This window comes from Ovis canadensis, chromosome 6, assembly GCF_042477335.2.
Source record: "Ovis canadensis isolate MfBH-ARS-UI-01 breed Bighorn chromosome 6, ARS-UI_OviCan_v2, whole genome shotgun sequence".
In the NCBI taxonomy this organism is placed as follows: Eukaryota; Metazoa; Chordata; class Mammalia; order Artiodactyla; family Bovidae; genus Ovis; species Ovis canadensis.
In genome coordinates, this window is record NC_091250.1 from 107706778 (window position 1) to 107726944 (window position 20167).

The 20167-nt window shown below is 45.2% G+C and overlaps 1 protein-coding gene and 1 pseudogene across 1 annotated transcript in view; one reads left to right on the plus strand and one right to left on the minus strand.

Moving 5' to 3' along the window:
- SCARB2 (scavenger receptor class B member 2) overlaps positions 1 to 19830 on the minus strand; it is a 79097-nt gene extending 59267 nt beyond the window's left edge. Inside the window, exon 1 of the mRNA XM_069594403.1 lies at positions 18957 to 19830. Coding sequence (XP_069450504.1) covers positions 18957 to 19073 — 117 coding nt within the window. The 5' untranslated portion in view covers positions 19074 to 19830. The remainder of the gene's footprint in view (positions 1 to 18956) is intronic.
- Positions 11078 to 11826, plus strand: LOC138442661 (small ribosomal subunit protein eS6 pseudogene; annotated as a pseudogene).
- Positions 19831 to 20167: the final 337 nt, after the last annotated feature.

Below are 20167 nucleotides of genomic sequence, written 5' to 3' on the forward strand. Positions count from 1 at the left end.
AAGGAATAAAAACTTGGCAAGCAAAGAAGTTCATGGGGGTGGATGCCTTCTGGACAGCTGGGGTTGATTCCACTATCCTGTCTGGCTGACAGAGTGAGCCCTTCCTCTGTGCTTGATCTATGTCCATCTCTCCTGGAGCCTTCCGTTTAATCTAATCAGACAGAGTGGATATGGAGAATGAGACAATAAAAGATCCAGAGGAATGATGGTATTAGGTTTGACTGGGCGTGGGTTTTATAGGGAGCAGGGAGAGTCATTTAGAGAGATACCTTAGGGTCACAGAAGTCTAGATTTTATCTAATGTATAAGGAAGGAGTATGGAAGGTTTCTGAGCTGCAGAATACTATCAAGAGCCAAGGGTTGTGTTGTCACTTTATCTCATCCAATCCTCTTAATGGCAGTGCTGGAGAAGACTCTTGAGAGTCCCATGGACAGCAAAGAGATCAAACCAATCAATCCTGAAGGAAATCAACCCTGAATACTCACTAGAAGGACTGATGTTGAAGCTGAAGTTCCAATACTTTGGCCACCTGATGTGAAGAGCCAAATCATTGGAAAAGACTGGGAAAGATTGAAGGCAGGAGGAGAAGGGGATGACAGAGGAGGAGATGGTTGGACGGCATTATCAACTCAATGGGTCGAGTTTAAGCAAACTCAGGGAGATAGTGAGGGACAGGGAAACCTGGTGTGTTGTAGCCCATGGGGTCACAAAGAGTAGTTGGACACGACTTAGTGACTGAACAACAACAATCCTCTTAGTAGTCTTCAAAAGGAAAATCATCTTCCTTGTTTTCCATCTCAGGAAACCAAAGCTCAAAGAGGTTAGGTGAATGCTTGACATCTACTGTACTGGTAGAGGGTGCAGCCTGCCTCCCAGGCCAGGACTCACTGCAAACCTGTACTCCTGGCGACCCTGAATTTTACCAGAGCCTTGTATTCCTGGAAAACAGCAATGGTTCTAGAATCCTTGCTTCTGTGTTCTGGGAAATAGCTGGCTTCAAGAAACACCCTTCCCTGTATGACAGTATCACAGATGTCTCTCTTGTTTACTTAAGACAAGGCCAGACGCTGACCCTCCAGATTCCCATTTTTTGCCTCATAATCAATTAGCTGGACAGCCTGACCCCACTGATCAGTGGTAGCCAAATGCCTGTATGGTGACTACAGTTAATAACACTGTGCTGTACACTTGGGGCTTTCCTGGTGGCTCAGTGGTAAAGAATCTGCCTGCAAATGCCGGAGACCTGGGTTCGATCCCTGGGTCATGAAGATCCCCTGGAGAAGGGAATGGCAACTCACTGCAGTGTTCTTGCCTGGAAAATCCTATGGATAGAGGAGCCTGGTGGGCTACAATCCATGGGGTCGCAAAGAGTCAGACACAACTGAGCACGTACATGCACAGGCCTCACTAAAGATGGGTAAAAAAATGCTTGTTAATCAAACTTCAGGTTTCTCTCCTTTCCAGCCACAAGAATGCCTTGTAAAAGGAAAAGCCTTCTGGTTAACCCTCGGGGCCCTGAAGATCATACAGTCAGATGTACTCCCAAATGCAAGATCCCCTCGAACTACCACCAGGTCCTTTCTCCTTTTCAATAATCCTTCTAAACAGCCTCTCCTTATCAAAGCCAGATTTGTTTTTTATCTGACACTCCTATTGTGCCAGGCTGCCTATTTTGCATTGACACCACTGAGAGGTACTTTGGAAGCATACACTGGCACTTCATGGCAAATAGATGGGAAAACAATGGAAACAGTGACAGACTTTATTTTTGGGCTCCAAAATCACTGTAGATGGTGAGTGCAGCCATGAAATTAAGACGCTTGCTCCTTGGAAGAAAAGCTATGAGCAACCTAGACAGCATATTAAAAAGCAGAGACATTGCTTTGCCAACAAAGGCCCATCTAGTCAAAGGTATGGTTTTTCCAGTAGTCATATATAGATGTGAGAGCTGGACCATAAAGAAAGCTGAGCACTGAAGAACTGATGCTTTTGAACTGTGGTGTTGGAGAAGACTCTTGAGAGTCCCTTGGACTGCAAGGAGATCCAACCAGTCCATCCTAAAGGAAATCAGTCCTGAATACTTATGGGAAGGACTGATGCTGAAGCTGAAGCTCCAATACTTTGGCCACCCAATGCAAAGAACTGACTCATTTGAAAAGACCCTGATGCTGGGAAAGATTGAGGGCAGGAAGAGAAGGGGGTGACAGAGGATGAGATGGTTGGATGGCATCACCAACTTGATGGACATGAGTTTGAGTAAGCTCCGGGAGTTGGTGACGGACAGGGAAGCCTGGTGTGCTGCAGCCCATGGGGTTGCAAAGGGTGGGACATGACCGAGCAGTTGAACTAACGCTGGCACACATGGGAAGGAGGGCTTGGCTAGGATTGTTATAAGGATTAAATGAGGCTTAAGCAGAGTGCTTATCTCCAGTCCCACTCGAAATACTCAATAAATGTTGACTGTGATGTTGACTATCACCATCTCCAGATTGGGGATGAAAGGGTTCCAGATTTTGTCTGAAGAAAAGAAAGGAATCGTGTCACTTCCATGAGTCTCCTCAAATACAGACAACCCAACAAATGTTAAACAAAAGAGAAAAGAAAGAAAAAAAAAATTTTGGTCACTATCTTCATAAAATAGCCTACATAAGATTCAGTTAAGGTTGAAATAACAAGGAATTAGCATAAAATTGTAAATAACTAAAATGTTGAACAGGACAAGAATGACTTAGTAAATTATAATAATTCACAGACTAGAGTAGAAAGCAATCATTAGGATTATAAAAACTACTACATAGAAATAAGGAGGGTTTCCCTGGTAGCTCAGAGGTTAAAGTGTCTGCCTGCAATGCGGGAGACCCGGGTTCGATCCCTGGGTTGGGAAGATTCCCCTGGAGAAGGAAGAAACATGCTCATGATGTGTGTTAACTGGTAAAAGCAGACAACGCAAAATATGTTTAAGTGTGGAAAAAAACAGCAGATAAAATGCAAACATGAAAACGTTAGGGGGGTGATGTGTAGATAATGTAACAATTTCAATCTTTTAGCTATCTTCAAAATCATCAAGCCTTCACTAGATGTCTAATAGCATTCATCTCTATAAAACAAAGTTAGGTGGGGTGTTCCAGTCTCTCTGTGATGTTTCTCTGCACTATTTGGATTTTTTTTTTAACAACTAAAATAAACTACTTCCATAAGCAGAAAAAATAACTGTTCCCTTATACATATTTTTTAAGTGAAAAATCTAAGGAACTCAATTCTATAAAATATATTAATTAGACCCCCAAGGGAAGGCAGAAGTGGATACAGAGGACTAATTTCATCTAGCTTTGCCTCTGTCCTTGCGAAACAAAGGCGAGGCTGATGCCTCATCAGCTGTGGTCGGCTCTCCCTCACCAGGGCCAAGGGCCTCCATCCCCCACACTGGGCTTTGCAGTACTGCTCCTCCTACTATTGTCAGGATAGCTGACGTAACACTCTGTATTCCTGGCCAGCTTTTTCTGACAAGATATGGATGCTCACTCATTCCAGAGTGAGAAAGGACTTGCTGCGGCAACATGGACAGACCTAGAGTTTATCACACTAAGCGAAATAAGTCGGAAAAAGATAAACATATAATTTCACTTATACATGGAATATAAAAAGTAATACAAATGAACTTATTTACAAAACAGAAGCAGACTCACAGAAATAGAAATTTACGGTTAGCAAAGAGCAGGGCGGGAATGGAGAGGGATAAACTGGAAGTATGGGATTAACAGACGTATGTTTGTCTATGTAAAAAACATAGACAAGGAGGACTAACTGTATAGCACAGGAACTATATGCAATATTTTGTAATAAGCTATAATGGAAAAGAACTGAAAAAAGAATATGTATCTGTATATACACACATACTGAATCACTTTGCTGTACACCTGAAACTAACACAATACTATAAATCAACTACACTTCAATAGGAATAAAAGAAAAGATTGGCAGCCTCATTTACTTATTAAAGTAAAGAACATCATCTCAGAATTATCCATGCCCAAAGAGCCAGTCAGTGTGAGTGAAGGGATGGTAAACTGCCTGAGTTTATCTTGCCTGGTTTGTATCCAGTTTAGGTAAAAAAAAAAAAAAAAAACAGTCTGAAGACAAGAGGAAGAGTTCCCAGAAAGAAGGCAGGTAAAACCGTTCTCAGAAAAGAGGGTAAAACTGGCTGTTCTCATGACAGTCTGACTTGAACTTACTGCTACAAGTTTCAAGTTGATGACAGTTTCAGGATGGAAGTAAATATCTGGTCAACTGGAGTCCTTCGCTAAGCAAACCAAATAAAAACCTAACAACAACAACAACAAAAACACCAATGCCTGACAGCTTGCCAGAGCCGCACCGACAGCATGTGCTGTTACAATCGGGACTTCTCCTCTCTGTAGGCCTCCACCCCCACCCCTGGTCTCTCCCCGGTCACTCTTAGCTGAGTCAACATCCTTACAAGCTTCACACCATCTTTGACTTTGAATCCACTCAAATTTTGCTCTCAAGAGTATCGGTTTTTCCTGTGCTTTTTTTTTTTTTTTTTTGGCCATGCCCTCAGCAGCGAAAGTGGAGACCTCCAGGGTCAGTGAAACTGGACCTCCAGGGAATTCCCTCCTGCACCTTTAATGCGTCCCCTGGAGCCTGACCTCCCCACTCACAATGGCCCGCAAGGAACCTAGTGTACAGTGTAAATCCCAGAGTAGATGGTGTGGGGGGTGTGTGTGTGTGTACACACTAAGTAGAGAAGAGGAATGAGAGAACAGAAGGCAGTTTATAAATACAGCTGCCAACGTTTCTAAAACAGTTGCTTCTTTATTTTTATCTCCTTCCCTGATGTTCAATTCAGAGAAGGACAATTATCATTACTACCAGGCTGCTACTGACTCAAAGTCTCCAGGAGGCAGGTGCTCTGCTGGGCATTATGGACACTTTAAGCCTTCCATTGGCCCCACAAGGTAAGAATTCCCATTTTGTGGGTAAGGAAATGGGGGCACCAGCTTTCCCAGACTCACAGAGCCAGTTGAGTCAAGTCAAATCCCACCAAGTCTAGGTCTGTGGGTTTGCAAAGTCCATGCTTGACCACTCTAGGAGCTGCTACCCCATCACACTTCCAGAGTACAGCTGCCAGATTTAGTGAGTAAAAACACAGGATGCCCAAGGATATCCCAAATATTGCATGTGTGTGTGCCAAGCTTCAGTCGTGTCCAACTCTGTGCGACACTATGGACTGTAACCTGCCAGGCTCCTCTGTCCATGGGATTTCCCAGGCAGGAATACTGGAGTGGGTTGCCATGCCTTCCTCCAGGGCCTCGTCCTGACCCATGGATAGAATCCACATCTCTTATGGTTCCTGCATTGGCAGGAGGGTTCTTTACCACTAGTGCCACCTGGAAAGCCTAAAATATTGCACAGGCTATGTCAAAAATGCTTTAATTCTTAGGATGCAATGCTGAAGGATTCAGGGGCAAAGTGTTGTAATATCTGCAACTTGCATTCAAAAAATTCAAGAAAGAGTATATAAGAGAAAGATGAAGTCAGCACAGCAGGATGCTAACAACTGACAAACTGAAGAGAATCAAAATATTGCATAGACATACTCACTAAAATATTACTTGAAGTTTATCTGAAATTCAAATTTAACTAGGCATCCTGAATTTTATCTGGCAACCTACCCCAGAAAGACCATGAAACTGTGGAGAAACCATCACTTGGACTCCAAGACCTCCCAGGGCCACTAGATAACCCTGCAACCAGCAGAGTCTTCCACTTATGCTAAATTAAAAATCAGCATGAAGTTCCAAATCAGTTTTACCATGTGACTTTGGATAGTGCAGAACATGATGAATTTTTCCAGGCATAATGTGGTACTACTACCATCAGAAGAAATATTGGAGGGACTTCCCTGGTGGCCAGTGGTTAAGAATCCACTTGCCAATGCAGGGGATATGGGTTTGATCCCTGGTCTGGGAATTAAGATCCCACATGGCTCAGAGCAACTAAGCCTGGGCGCCACAACTACTGAACCCAAGTGCCCCAGAGCCCGTGTTCTGCAACAAGAGAAGCCACTGCAAGAAGAAGCCTGCACACCGCATCTAGAGAGTAGCCCCCACTCACGGCACCTAGAGAATGTCAGCATACAGCAACAAAAACCCAAAGCAGCCAAAAATAAAATACATAAATATTTTAAAAAGAGAAATATTGTAAAGATGATTGAGTTATGTGGTCAATCTGCCATGTCAAAGCCAGGTTAATCATCTGGACTGAAAAACCTACCTTTCAGTTAATTTGCCAATATGTATATATTGAGAGCTTTCTTTGTGCCCAACAAGCATAGGCCCTGTTTCCAGAAGACATTTAGCTAAGGACGTAACATTGACATGCATGTAACAGTGAACGTTCATGTGCAAGGCCCAAAGAAGGGCTATGCCTGAAACTACTGGGATAATATCAATTGTATGGGTCCATGGGTTGCCCTGATGGCTCAGACGGTCAAGAATCTGCCTGCAGTGTGGAAGACCTGGATTTGATCCCTGGGTTGGGAAGATCCCCTGGAGGAGGGCATGGCAACCCACTCCAGTATTCTTGCCTGGAGAATTCCATGGACAGAGAAGCCTGGCAGGCTACAGTCCATGGGGTCACAAAGAGTTGGACATGACTGAGGGACCTACACTTTCATCCTAAAATTTCCATCTGGATACCTCGCAGGCTGCTCAACATCAATGTGACCAAAAAAGGGGCTCATGATTTCTCCCCTAATCACTCAGTCCTACTGATGACAGGAGTCCTACCTCCTCCTCTTCTGCATTTCTTTTCCTGTGCCTATCCCATCACTGGGCTTCCCTGGTGGCTCAGACAGTAAAGAATCTGCCTGCAATGCAGGAGACCTGGGTTCGATCCCTGGGTCGGGCAGTTTCCATGGAGAAGCAAATGGCAATCCACTCCAGCATTCTGGCCTGGAGAATTTCATGGACACAGGAGCCTGGTGGGCTACAGCCCATTGGGTTGCAAAGAGTTGGACATGATGGAGCGATTAACACTTTCACTTTCATCTCATTACTGGCCAGGACTGTGGTAATATGGTTCAGTGTTAGGTAGTCTCCCAACTGGTGCCCTTTTCTCCAGCTTTGCCCCTTTCAAAGGTGTTATCTATATCAGCTTCCAGAGAGTTCCATCAAAAGTGCCTATCAGGGCAGACATTCTCCCCACTGCTAACAGGATAAACTCTGAGGTCCTGATGCAGCCCAAGATGTCAGTCCATGGGACCTGACTCAGCCCATCACCTGCCATCCCAACAGGCCCTTTAAGAACCAGCAACATGGAGTGTTCCACCTTCTCCCAGGTATGACTGGATTAGCTGCCTCTGCTGAGAGGTGTTAATTGCTCAGTCATGTCTGACCCTTTGTGACCTCATGGACTGTAGCCCACCAGGCTCTTCTGTCCATGGAATTCTCCAGGCAAGTGGGTTGCCATTTCCTTCTCCAGGCGATCTTCCCAACCCAGAGATTGAACCTGGGTCCCCTGCATTGCAGGCAGATTCTTTACTGTCTGAGCCACCAGGGAAGCCCATGACTTGGTACAGCCACAAGACACAACACATCCACAGCAGCCTGATGGAGATCTTTCGGGAAAGCAGCAGAAGGATGGCTGAGGAACCAGCTGTCCTGATAAAAGCCACATGCAGATGATAAGAATAAGCCCTCAGGGAACTGCGTTGGGCTTTAATGCAAGTAACTTAATATTTTCAGAAACTTTCAGGCCTCAAGAGCACTGCTGCTTGTACTTTTAGTTCAACAAAGTGCTACTTAATAATTAAACACAAACTCAGCATCCACATTGCCATCTACAGAGTCTAAACTTACCTGGAGACAATGCAGACCAACTTTGAGAAAACCTGATCTAATAGTGTGTGGAAGATTCTCATTGGATTCCACATTAATAAAATTCACCAAATATCAAAACACCAGTTGGTTGGCATTATTTTTAAAACTTCTCCCTGAAATCAAGCAAACCCAGGGCAGATTCTCGGAGTAATATAAGTAGTTTGTACTATTTATCTTTCTAAATACTCTGTTGAGGTAAAAGAAATACGCTGCCATTAACATTTTACCCTTATTCTCTGACCTTATTTTTAACTTAGGACCAAAAGCATTGGTTTTCTTTTTTTTTTTTTTCTTTTATGTCATTGTTATTGAACTCATTTTGCTTTAATTGCAACTCCAATAATTGCAGCTAATGAGATCTGACAGTTGAGGCTCCAATGTCAGTTTATGCGTCAGCTGCTGCTCTGTCTATAACTCACAATTAGGACAAGAGGGTAGAACAGTTACCGTGAAAAAGCTCCTGCTACAAAACACCCAGTAGAATACTTTGTAAATACTTCCAGGTAATTTCAAATGTGAACCCAAGGTCGAGAACTGCCAGCCTCAAGGGAGAAAAATCAGCCACCAGACAGAAACTTAATCAAAAGGATGAGGTGAAGAGCGGGGAGATATACGTGGATTCTGGCAGGGGATGGGGGTGAGGAGATGTAGGAACAGTTGAATGAGTGGATGAAAAACAGGATTTTAAGATGTGAGTAAATAAGAAGTGTAGCCATGGCAATAATGCCAGGTTCTCTGTATAACTTGTAGAGCCAGTCTTATTATTTTACAACCTGTTTGGTTGTGACTATATCTCTCAAAGATGAAATAAGGGATGTTTCCCTCACCTGTTTATATCTACATCTCCTATTCCTGCCATTACTGTGGATTATCAGAAGAATCATATTAGAAGCAATATCCTTAAAAGGGGACTTGCAAGAGTAATGATGACATTCCTGTAACAAGGAAGCAAGGCATTCTGTCTTGCTTTCTTTAGAAAGAATGTAAAATTCTGAAGTTAAAGGAGCCACGTGGGGAAGGTCAAGGAATGAAGCAGGTACGGGTGTCTGCATGTTTGCATGCCAAACCCTAGCATTAATATTCACTTCTACACAGAAATATGCCCTCGCCCATTTTTGTTAAATGCATGTTAAGTTCTTCAATACTAAAAGAATCAACCCTGAATATACATTGAAAGGACTGATGCTGAAGCTGAAGCTCCAATACTTTGGCCACATGCTGCGAAGAGCCAACTCATTAGAAAAGACCCCGATGATGGGAAAATTGAAGGCAGGAGGAGAAGGGGGTGATAGAGAATGAGCTGGTTGGATAGCATCAGTGACTAAATGGACATGAGTTTGAGCAAACTCCAGGAAATGGTAAAGGACAGGGAAGTCTGGTGTGCTGCAGTCCATGGGGTCACAAAGAGTCAGATACAGCTGAGTAGCTGAAAAACGAATGACCTCTTCAGGCTATCTTTTCATTTTCCTTCTTGTGGTAAAGAGCATCAGATACAAACAGATATTTCTCCACTCTGTGAAAGACAGCAGAGCAAACCCCATGACAAAGGGCACCTTCCCTGGACCCTGGGGTCGGGGACAACAGGAGTGTGACAGCGGTGGGGGCAGGGAGGGAGGTCCTGTCTGAAGGGCAGCCTCCATTCTGCCCCAGCTGCTGTCACCCAGACTGTGACGGGGCCAGTACTGCAAAAGACCCATACTCGGGAAATCCAAAAAAGAGGGGATAGATGTGTACGTACAGCGGATTCACTGCTGCACAGCAGAAACTAACTCAACGTTGTAAAGCAACTATGTTTGCTGTTGTTTAGTCTCTAAGTCGTGTCCGACTGTCTGTGATCCCATGGGCTGTAGCCCTCTAGCCTCCTCTGTCCATGGGATTTTCCAGGCAAGAATACTGGAGTGGTTGCCATTTCCTTCTCCAGGGGATCTTCCTGACTGAGGGATCAAACTTCTATCTCCTGCATTACAGGCAGATTCTTTATCGCTGAGCCACTGGGGAATCCCACCAAAGCAACTACAGTCCAATAAAAATTAATCAAAATGAACAATAAAAAAAACCCAAACGGTCACATGTTCCCAGAGAAGCTGGAAAGCTGGATTATTCAGCGAAATTTCCAGATTTTAAAGGTATAAACTATTAGTAAGGCAAACGCGACCACTGGAACAAAAATGTGTAGCATAATAACAATATATAACCAAAATCATCCTGAAGATATTAAGTTCTCATCTCTCCACTCATCCACGTGATGTTTAATAACTATCTATTTTGTATGACATTCATTTAACAGGTTGAGAAGATGATACAAAGCTACATATGGCCGGACCCCTACCTTCAAAGAGAACTTTGGGGCTAGCTTTAAATACTGAATTATGTCCTGTGGATAGAGAATCTTTAGCAGGGCTGAGGCTAGAGGGGAATTATTGAAGAATTCAATTATGGAGCTGCTAATGTTCTGGTCTGATTTGATTAACACACAGGAAAAGACAGGAGATTCCCTGAACCTGATTCACTGATGGCCCAAACCCACTGTTCTTCACGCTGGACCCATGAGGACACCAAACAAGCATATAAATATGTAACAAAGTAAACAAGACCCTGGTGGTCTGAAAACATTAAAAACATAGTTCCCAAAGTAGCCTTACAGAAATAAAGCAGGTATATTATGTCATTTTAAAAATTCTAGAAGTCAACAAAATTAATTAAATGAAAACCAGATCAGTAGTTCTCAAAGGGTGGTCTGAGGACCCCTGAGGGGCTCCAAGACGCTCTCAGGGGATTCCTCATGGTCAAAACTATTTCTGTAGTAACATTTAACTATCTGCCCTATAGTGGAACTTTTTAAAGGTTATACAGGTTGTAATGATGTCATTGCTCCGACAGCTAATGAAATACGTGCTCATGTATACTTGTATTTTGGCTTCCCAGGTGGCACAAGTGGTAAAGATCCCACCTGTCAATGCAGGAGATCAAAGAGATGGGGATTCGAGCCCTGGGTCAGGAAGATCCCCTGGAGGAGGGCATGGCATCCCACCCCATTGTTCTCACCTGGAGAATCCCATGGACAGAGGAGCCTGGTGGGCTACAGTCCATGGGGTCACAGAGTTGGATACAACCAAAGGGACTTAGCATGCACATACTTGTGTTTTAAAAATGTATCAGCTCTTTTTCATGGCGCCTCGGAGGCTGTCGGCCGCCTCAGAATGAAGCTGAACATCTCTTTCCCGGCCACTGGCTGCCAGAAGCTCATTGAAGTGGATGATGAACAAAAACTTCATACCTTCTACGAGAAGCGTATGGCCACAGAAGTTGCTGCTGACACTCTGGGCGAAGAATGGAAGGGTTATGTGGTCCGAATCAGTGGCGGGAACGATAAGCAGGGTTTCCCCATGAAGCAGGGTGTCTTGACCCATGGCCGAGTTCTCCTGCTTCTGAGTAAGGGGCATTCCTGGTACAGACCAAGGAGGACTGGAGAAAGGGCAAATCTGTACGGGGTTGCATTGTGGATACCAGTCATCGTGAAAAAAGGGGAGAAGATATTCCTGGATTCACTGATACTACAGTGCCTCGTCGCCTGGGTCCCAAAAGAGCTAGCAGAATCCGCAAACTTTTCAATCTCTCTAAAGAAGATGATGTCCGCCAATATGTTGTGCGAAAGCCCCTAAACAAAGGCGGTAAGAAACCTAGGACTAAAGCACCCAAGATTCAGCGTCTCGTGACTCCACGAGCTCTGCAACACAAACGCCGGCGTATTGCTCTGAACAAACAGTGTACTAAGAAAAATAAAGAAGAGGCTGCAGAATATGCTAAACTTTTGGCCAAGAGAATGAAGGAGGCCAAAGAAAACGGCAGGAACAGATTGCCCAGAGACGGAGGCTGTCCTCTCTGAGAGCTTCTACTTCTGAGTCTGAGTCCAGTCAAAAATGAGATGTTCTAAGAGTAACAAATAAATAAGATCAGACATCAAAAAATAAATAAATCAATAAAAATAAAAATGTATCAGTTTTAATTTCTAATATTATAAATATTGATAGATATAACCAATAGAAACATAAGTTCTTTGGTGTCTTCAATAATCCTTAAGAGAATAAAGGCATCTGAGTCCCAGAATTCTGAATTAGATTATAAATTCCATAAGGGTAGGGACTCTATCTCATTTACTATTGTACCCATAGGTCTCAGCACACTGCCTCACAAAGGATTCGTACTCGGTAAATATTTCCTAAATAAATGGATGACTGCCAAAGAATATACCTAAAAGTGCTTTTGGATATAGAGAGCAAACACTGAAAGTAGCCTTTATTTTTCTCAGTTGCTTTTGACTAGCTACCAGCTTTGATAAATGGTTGCTTCATGTAATATGTCATGGATATAGACTATGTATCTTGATGATATAGACCATAAATGCCTAATCACTTGGCCAATATCATGTGTTTTCATTAATGATTTTATAATCCCACCTGCTGATTCCTCCCCGGCAAACAAGCAAGTGTCTGGCAGAACAGATGGCCCCTTCACTGTGGCTTGACAGTGAAACAAGAAAGCAAAAAACAGTTCTCATAAGCACAGACCTTCCCCTCCCTCCCAAAACACATTTTCTTTGATGTAAACCTGCAGAATAGTAGTAATTACTAAGAATAATAGCCCCAACTAGAATTATCAACCCTTTTGTATGCTAGTCATGCCAGTTGGAATTAAAAATAAATACAGGGTGAGAACAGAAGCACCCCATTTCTGTAAAGTATATGTGCTACTATAATGCACAAAGAAAAAATGTGGATTAATCAACAGTATATTTAACAGTGGTTTCTTTGTTTCTCTTTTTTTTTCTTTGTTGTCTCTGACTTTTTACAATGGCGTATATATGTCTTTACCAGAAAAACAGGCAAAAATTAAGAATAAAGTACAGGGATGTCCCTGGTAGTCCAGTGGTTAAGAACCTGCCTTGCAATGCAGGAGACCAACTAAACCCATGTGCCCCAACTATCAAGCCTGTGTGCCCTAGAGTCTGTGCTCTGCAATAAGAGAAGACACTGTAATGAGAAGCCCGCACACCACACTGAAGAGTAGCCTCCCACACACCACAACTAGAGAAAGCCCACACATAGCAACGAAGATCCAGTGCAGGCAAAAATAAATAATTAATTTCTTTTTAAACAATAAAACACAAACAAAAAAAGAATTGCCATCTCAAGGAGTGAAAACGTGGGTTAACAGAATCAGTCTCAGTTTTGACCTGGGTGCTAGTCCCAGGGACTCTGATTCAGCATGGCTGGTTGGGCTCTGGGTTTTTTCCATAAGTGATTCTGATGTGATTCCCTAGAGTCCAGGAAAAACACTGAGAACAACTTACTCCCTTGTCTTAACCTTTAGTACTCCATACACCCACAGTCACCATGAATTAGTAAGATGCTGAAAGAAACATCATAAGATTTTGATATCACCAGATCACATTTCCAAAGGCCAGGGAGAAGTTGGATGATTTTGTTGAGGAGTTAAAGACTCTGGCAAGGATATGGCCTCTGTTTATAGAGCTATGGTTTCTGCTGGTGGTGAGCCAATCACATGACTCTGTCACGAATTTGGAAGGAAGAACTGAGAGATGAAGCATGTTCATGGGAGGCTCAGCAGCTGGAGCATCACAGAAGGTCAGGGCTAGGGGAGCCCCAGATGAGGAACCAGCCTGGGCCCGAGGACACAGAGGAAGCTGGTGGGGAAGGCAGAGGAAGAGGGAGAGACACACTGGGCCTGGATCCTGCTGACCTTCCAGTTTCTACTGGATTCGCAGGAGGCCTTACTGTGCTGTGGTTCTCACCCTTTGACTTCTACCAGCTTCCTCTTCCAATCTTCGAGGGAAAAAAAATCCTCTTTCTTGAGCTAGCGTGAGGGTGCCTCATTTCCTCTGACAGCACAGCTCCTCTTTAATGCCAAGAAGTGGAAGACGATGTGATGTGTGAGGGTAGAATTTACGGTCACCAGGAATCTTTTGAAAGGGAAGAAGGTGCTAGTAATTGCTCTAGGATAACAGGTGTAAATAAGCCAGAACTGTCACAGGCAATGGGATGTATGATCACCTTCCGGATGGGAAAAGTGAACTAGAAGACCCAGTTTGTGCACCTAACTTCATCATGTGGTCTTTGATAAGTCACTTCTCTACGTTTCCAGGGTCATATAGGGGTAAAGGTAATTCAATACCCTAATATGTGCATGCGTGCTAAGTCGCTTCAGTCATGTCCAGTTCTTTATGACTCTAGGCTGTAGCCCGCCAGGCTCCTCTGTCCTTGGGATTCTCCTGGCAAGAATACTGGAATGGGCCGCCATGCTGTCCTCCGGGGGATCATCCTGACCCAGGGATCGAAACTGTATCTCTTAGATTACTCCATGGCAGGCAGATTCTTTACCACTAGCGCCTCCGGGAAGCTCCTAATTTGATACTCACCACTATCTATGTTCGAATTTACAGTCTCAGTTTCCTTGACTAGAAAATAACAGATTAAGCGATGCCTACTCTAAGATTCTATGTCTTTATAACCCTGAAGAGAGGCAAATCAGGAAATGGGGTTGCTAGGCAAGAAGGAGCCCTTGAAGATTATATATAGTTGGCTGTCTTTATATAAACAAAAATGAAGATGTTTTACTCATCTGACTCTCTTAAAATATCACACAGCTTCACCAATCAGTGTCACTTGCTTAAACTGTCAGGGATTATATCTTATCTCTTCGAGCTCCAAGGTTGCTCTCACTCCCTGCACAGGCCAGCTGGTATTTGCCCAGGGCCTCAGGTTTCCAGTGAAGGGTAGGTGACTCTGTCATGTTGGTCCCATCCCTGAGCCCTAATGCTGCCGTCCTTCCTTGGTCTATGAATAGGAAGCAAAGTGTCAACAGTCTCTTGCCCTCTCACTGCTTCCCCTGCCAGTCCATCTCTTATTAGCCAACTTTGCCCTTGGCCAGCTTGCGCCCTCATTTCTGGGAGATATTCAAACTGTCAGCAAGCCGAAAGGCAAATTTAATATCCTGCGCTGCAGAGTTGCTCTCAAGCACAGGTCACGTACCTGTGTCATGGAATCTCAGGATTTTGGAGCTAGAAGGACCTTTATCTACTCTTTAGTTCCTGTCTGTGAAAAGAACAGCTGGAAACAATAAATGTTTATTGTTGGCTGTGCAAATATGTTGCCTATACAAATAACGGTAACAAATTCAGGCACCAGGAAGGGATGGTACTATATGCTTTACATCAATCCTTTTATTTCATTCTTGCAACAGCTCAGAGGTAGGTATTCTTATGACCCGCATTTTCAAGATGAGGAACCTGAGGTTTTGAGGGGGTTCAATAATTTGCTACTTGGCTTGTCCAATTTAATCCAAGTATTTGTTAGTGACCGAAAAAGGAGTTTGCACCAAGCTCTGCTGATTCTTAGGACACTGTTCTTTCAACTAAAACAATTAGAAGTGAGGCAGCAGGCAGTTAACTTACCCACCACGTACCAGGCACTGCCCTAGTTGCTAGGACAATTAGTGGGGTTACCAGACGAAATGTAACATAAAACCGTGCCCTTCTAGGTTCTAGACAGAAAAAGAGATTGCTGGGTCCCTGCAAAGCTCTGTCTTCAGGGAGGTCAAAATGCTCAATAAAGAGGGCCTGGCCCATGCTCAGAGTATCCTCCAGGATGTGGGTGTGAGCAGCCAAAAAGGGAAAAATTTCTCTGCCTCTTCTGCAACTGAGAAACATAAAGAGAAACAGTTGGGCTTCCCTGGAGGCTCAGTGGTAACCAATCCACCTGCCAATGCAGTACATGCAGGTTTGATCCCTGGATTGGGAAGATCCCCTGGAGAAGGAAATGGCAACCCACTCCAGTATTCTTGCCTGGGAAATCCCATGGAGGGAGGAGCCTGGTTGGTTAAGTCCATGGAGTCACAAAACAATCAGACACGACTGAGTGACCAAATAACAACAACAAAGACAGTTACAGGGCTTTCTCAATGTAAGGCAGACTATAACAAGCCCAGAATGGAACCAGACTGTCCTGGTTCCTTCCACTCTACTCAATAGCCGAGATCAAAATCTCCCTTCAGTCATCTCTGGCTGTTGTGGGCCCCAAAGACAATTATCAAATGAGACAGAGTCTTCTAATAGGAATTATGTTACTAAGCTTCTCACAATTAACCCAACCTACTCATTTGATTTTCATCCTTTTTCTCTCTCCTCTTTTTGATGTAGACAAAGCAGGAAGTGGACAATCTTCAAAGGAAAAAAAAAATTAAGAACAAGAAATATCAGATTGTATTACAAGTATATTAAAGTAAGCTATGAATGAATTTTCCATAACAACGTTAACGGAAATGATGATGGAAGCTGTCATTGGGCACCTGTTCCAAGCCTGACACCTGCTTAGTGCTTTACACAGATGACCTCACTAAGCTTCACAACAGCACATACACAGGCATATCCTAGGTCTGTGTGAAGCTCATACAGTGTATGGAGGCTGTCCCTAAGAAAAGAAAACATTGCATACAGAATTAGGTAGAGGGCCTTGGAAGGGCCCGTGCAAGTGAGGGACCCAAAGTGTAAGCTTTGTGAGTTTCATGGTAAATGCACCCCCAAGATGGCTAACATTCTCATTTCTCTCAGGAATGAAACAGGTTCAGAGAAGTTATGTAACTTTCCCAAAGGCAAACAGCCTAGAAATGTCAGGGCTAGGATTTGAACAGAGGGTATCTAACCTCCAATCTCATGTATTTTTTATTTGCTTCTAGCAAAAATAAAACTGCTATCATTTACAAATAACTATCGTGGTGGTGGTGGTTAGACGCCCCATGAACTGGAGCCCTCCAGGCTCCTGTGTCCATGGGATTTCCTAGGCAAGAATACTGGAGTGGGTTGCCATTCCTTTCTCCAGGGGATCTTGCCACCCAGGGATTGAACCCATGTCTCCTGCATTGCAGGTGGATTCTTTACTGCTGAGTCACCAGGGAAGCCCTACAAATAACTATACATACTACTGTATCCCATGAAAAGTACACCCATTTTCTCTAGTAATTCTTATAATTCTTCTATTTACATGAATAGTTGTTATCCTCATTTACAGATGGAAAAGCCTAGAATTAAGAAAGCTTAAGTACTAGCCTAAGGTTACCCAGCTAGTACACAGTGGAGCCGGATTCCTGCCTGCGAATTAACCTGCAAAGTCCTTACTCTTTCCGCCATCTCATGCTACCCCCCTACAGGCGACCCAGGAAAGCGGAGTGGTAGTGATGGTAACGCGTGACCTCTGGTTGTCTTACCATATTTCCACACCTGTCCACACCTAGCCCTGTCATTAGTTTCAAACACCACATGGTGCAGTGTTCCTTAACAGGGTGAGCCAGTTCTGAAAGTTCACTTCTCCTGTACTTTCATTTACAGTCAGATCAGAGTCCATTCTTCATGGAGAAAACCACCTTTAAAAGCCAATCACCAAATATCAGTGCAAACTTAAGCCGCAGCCCAGCTGCCTTACAACTGCCCTCCACCCCCACCACCTCCCTACCCAGTGCCCATGAATGTAGACCCACAGAGCATCCAAAGGCTGACAATGCCTGAGGCACAGGGTGGGGAGGTCACCCATCTCACAGACCTCTCCTGAAACAGCCTTTCAAAGCCACACAAGAAAATCCAATTGACTATCATTGGATTGCTTAACTCTAGACATCCAAGCAAGAGGTTACATCCTCAAAGAGGTTACATCCTTAAACTACCTTGCCAAGGACAGGTGGACAAGGGTGGAGAGATTCAATTTAGTTTTTTATTTGAACATGCTTTGAACAATGGCCTTTGAGAAGCTCAGACAGTGGGTTCTGTCACCCCTTGACAATGTGAACTTTTAAAAAATTAAACTATGCTTTGCCAGGGCATTTTTTTTTAAGTGGCTTCAGATTTCAAGTAATTGATGACTTTTAGAAACCTCTATTTAAGAAATAGGTCTGTTGCCACCTGGAATGAAACAATTTTGCTAACTGGGAGCGCAGTGACCAATTCTGGAGGAGGCCCCAGCTTTTATTATCTAGCCAACAGCAAGTGTAAACGAGTGGAAGAAATCAGGCAGTGATGGGTGCTAACAAGAAAGGCTTCTCCAATAACTTTTTAAAAAGGAAAAAGTGACCCCAGTAACTCTCTCTGGTTCCTCTTTCCACACAGATTGGTGGATGTGGGTGAAAGGGCAAGAGAAATGACCACTGGTGAAATCATAGGATGGAGAGGTCTGAAGTGACCAGCTCTCCAGCCCACTCATCTGAGAGGAAGAGATGGGCTCAGATTAAGAATTTAAATGGAGCTTTGCCTAAGCTTAGGGTTGTTTGCGGAGAAGGCGATGGCACCCCACTCCCGTCCTCTTGCGACTTAGCAGCAGCAGCAGGGTTGTTTGAGAAGAGCAAGAAATCCATGTTGAGACAAAGCAGCACAGACTGCTGGTACAAGACACCAAGCTGCTAAGTCAGCTAGTCAGCACAGGCTCTGATGAACTGAAATGTCACCCAGCCCGGAGGCCTGGCCTGGCTACCAAGTGTGGGGCTCAGCCCAGGAAGGCAAGAACACAACAGACGAGGCACCAGCCTCTCATCCCCATCTCACACCACTTCAAAGGCCAGGGCAAGCAGCCAACACACCTGCGGGGTGGCGGTGTCTTTCATTTAGTTTTTCTTCATAAAGTGGGAGGGAAATGAGTTTGGGCCCAACAGAGATTGGGGCGCGGGGAGGGTCCAGAAAACAAATGACAATGTAAGTGAAAGCCTTCTTTCAAAATCTAGACCCACAGTCTTGTTTATTACTCTAAAAGGAACAGAATTATTCCTCTCCAGCCTTCCTTAACTCTTACCCACCCAGCCCAAGAAGACAAGGAAGAAAGGAGGGCCCTAGCCTCTGGACTAGGGTTATAGGGGGTGCAGATCCACCCTGCACAAGGTTCAGCAGTGGGAGGGTGGGCTGAAAGTGTCCCCCCAACCCGGCTCACGCGCGCTCCCGTACACGTACATACACACACACACACACACACACACACAGCACACAGCCCGCCACGCCTCACCTTCTCGATCGTCTGGTCCACGGCCTTCTGGAAGACTCGGGCCACCAGCAGCGTGATGCTAGTCACCAGCAACAGCAGGGACAGCGTCCCCACCGCGTAGAAGCAGCACCTGCCCATTCCGCGCACCGCTCCAAGGCCGGGAGGCCGGCGACCGGAGGAGAAGGAAGGAGGGAGACACGGAGGGGCGCCGGCGGAGCGGCCGGAAGACCCGGGACCCTCGGGCGCCTGCGGCCCAGCAGAGGGGCCCGGCTCCCGGCTCCGCGACTGGGCGAGAGCGGCCCCGCTTGCACCCGGCCGGCCGGAGGGGAGAGGGAGTCTCGCTTTGGTTTCGCTTTCTCCGGCCGCGGTCGCCGCGGCGCCCGCCTGGCGCAGCTCGCTAGGCAGAGGGAGCGCGCAGCGCGGAGACGCTCGCCGGCCCGGCCCGCCGCAACCCCGGGAGGCGACAGGCGGCAGCTGCGCGGGGAAGCGGGCGGGGCGGAGGCTGAGCCCGCAGTCATGTGCCCCGCGGCAGCGGCCGCGATTCGGCCCGAGCGCCCCGCGGCCGGTCCCGGGGGCCGCCCAGCCCCGGCGGCTCCCTGACCCTTGCCCAGCGACGCCCCCGCCCTCTCGCCGCAGGCCCCGCGGTTACCGCGGGAAAATCGCCTGCTCTCCCGTCTCTACTCTCTCCCCAAGATACGGGCTGCGGGCTACCAAGCGCCGAGTGCCGGGGATTCAGGATGGATACACGCTGCCCCTGCTATCTACACGAGCTCACAAGATAGCGGGAGACTGTTACAGCAATTAAAGCACAATGTAACTAGTGCTTTCAGAGGTGGATGAGGAGAGCTGTGTCAGCAAGCACCTCTACCCTGGTGATCTAGCACCCCACGACTGAACCGGTCAAGGGGGATGGGTAAGGGTTTGTCATGTGAAGGGTGTGTACAAAGGCGAGGGGAAGCTTTTGGAGAAGAAAAAGCTGTGTTAAGATATCGGGTGCGAGGGGCGGGGGTGGAAAAAAAGAATTGTATTGATCAACCATGCTAGAGGTCTCTCCATTATTTCTATAGAAAAAAATGTTTGTATAGACATACTTATTCTATAGAATAATTAAGCTTTCATAATTAAGAATAAGCTTTTTAAAACTTAAAAAAAAAAAGGATATTGGGGTTGAAAAACCCGAGATTGCCGGAGTAAAGTCTTTTTTGACTCTAGGCTCTGGTGTGCAGTATGGG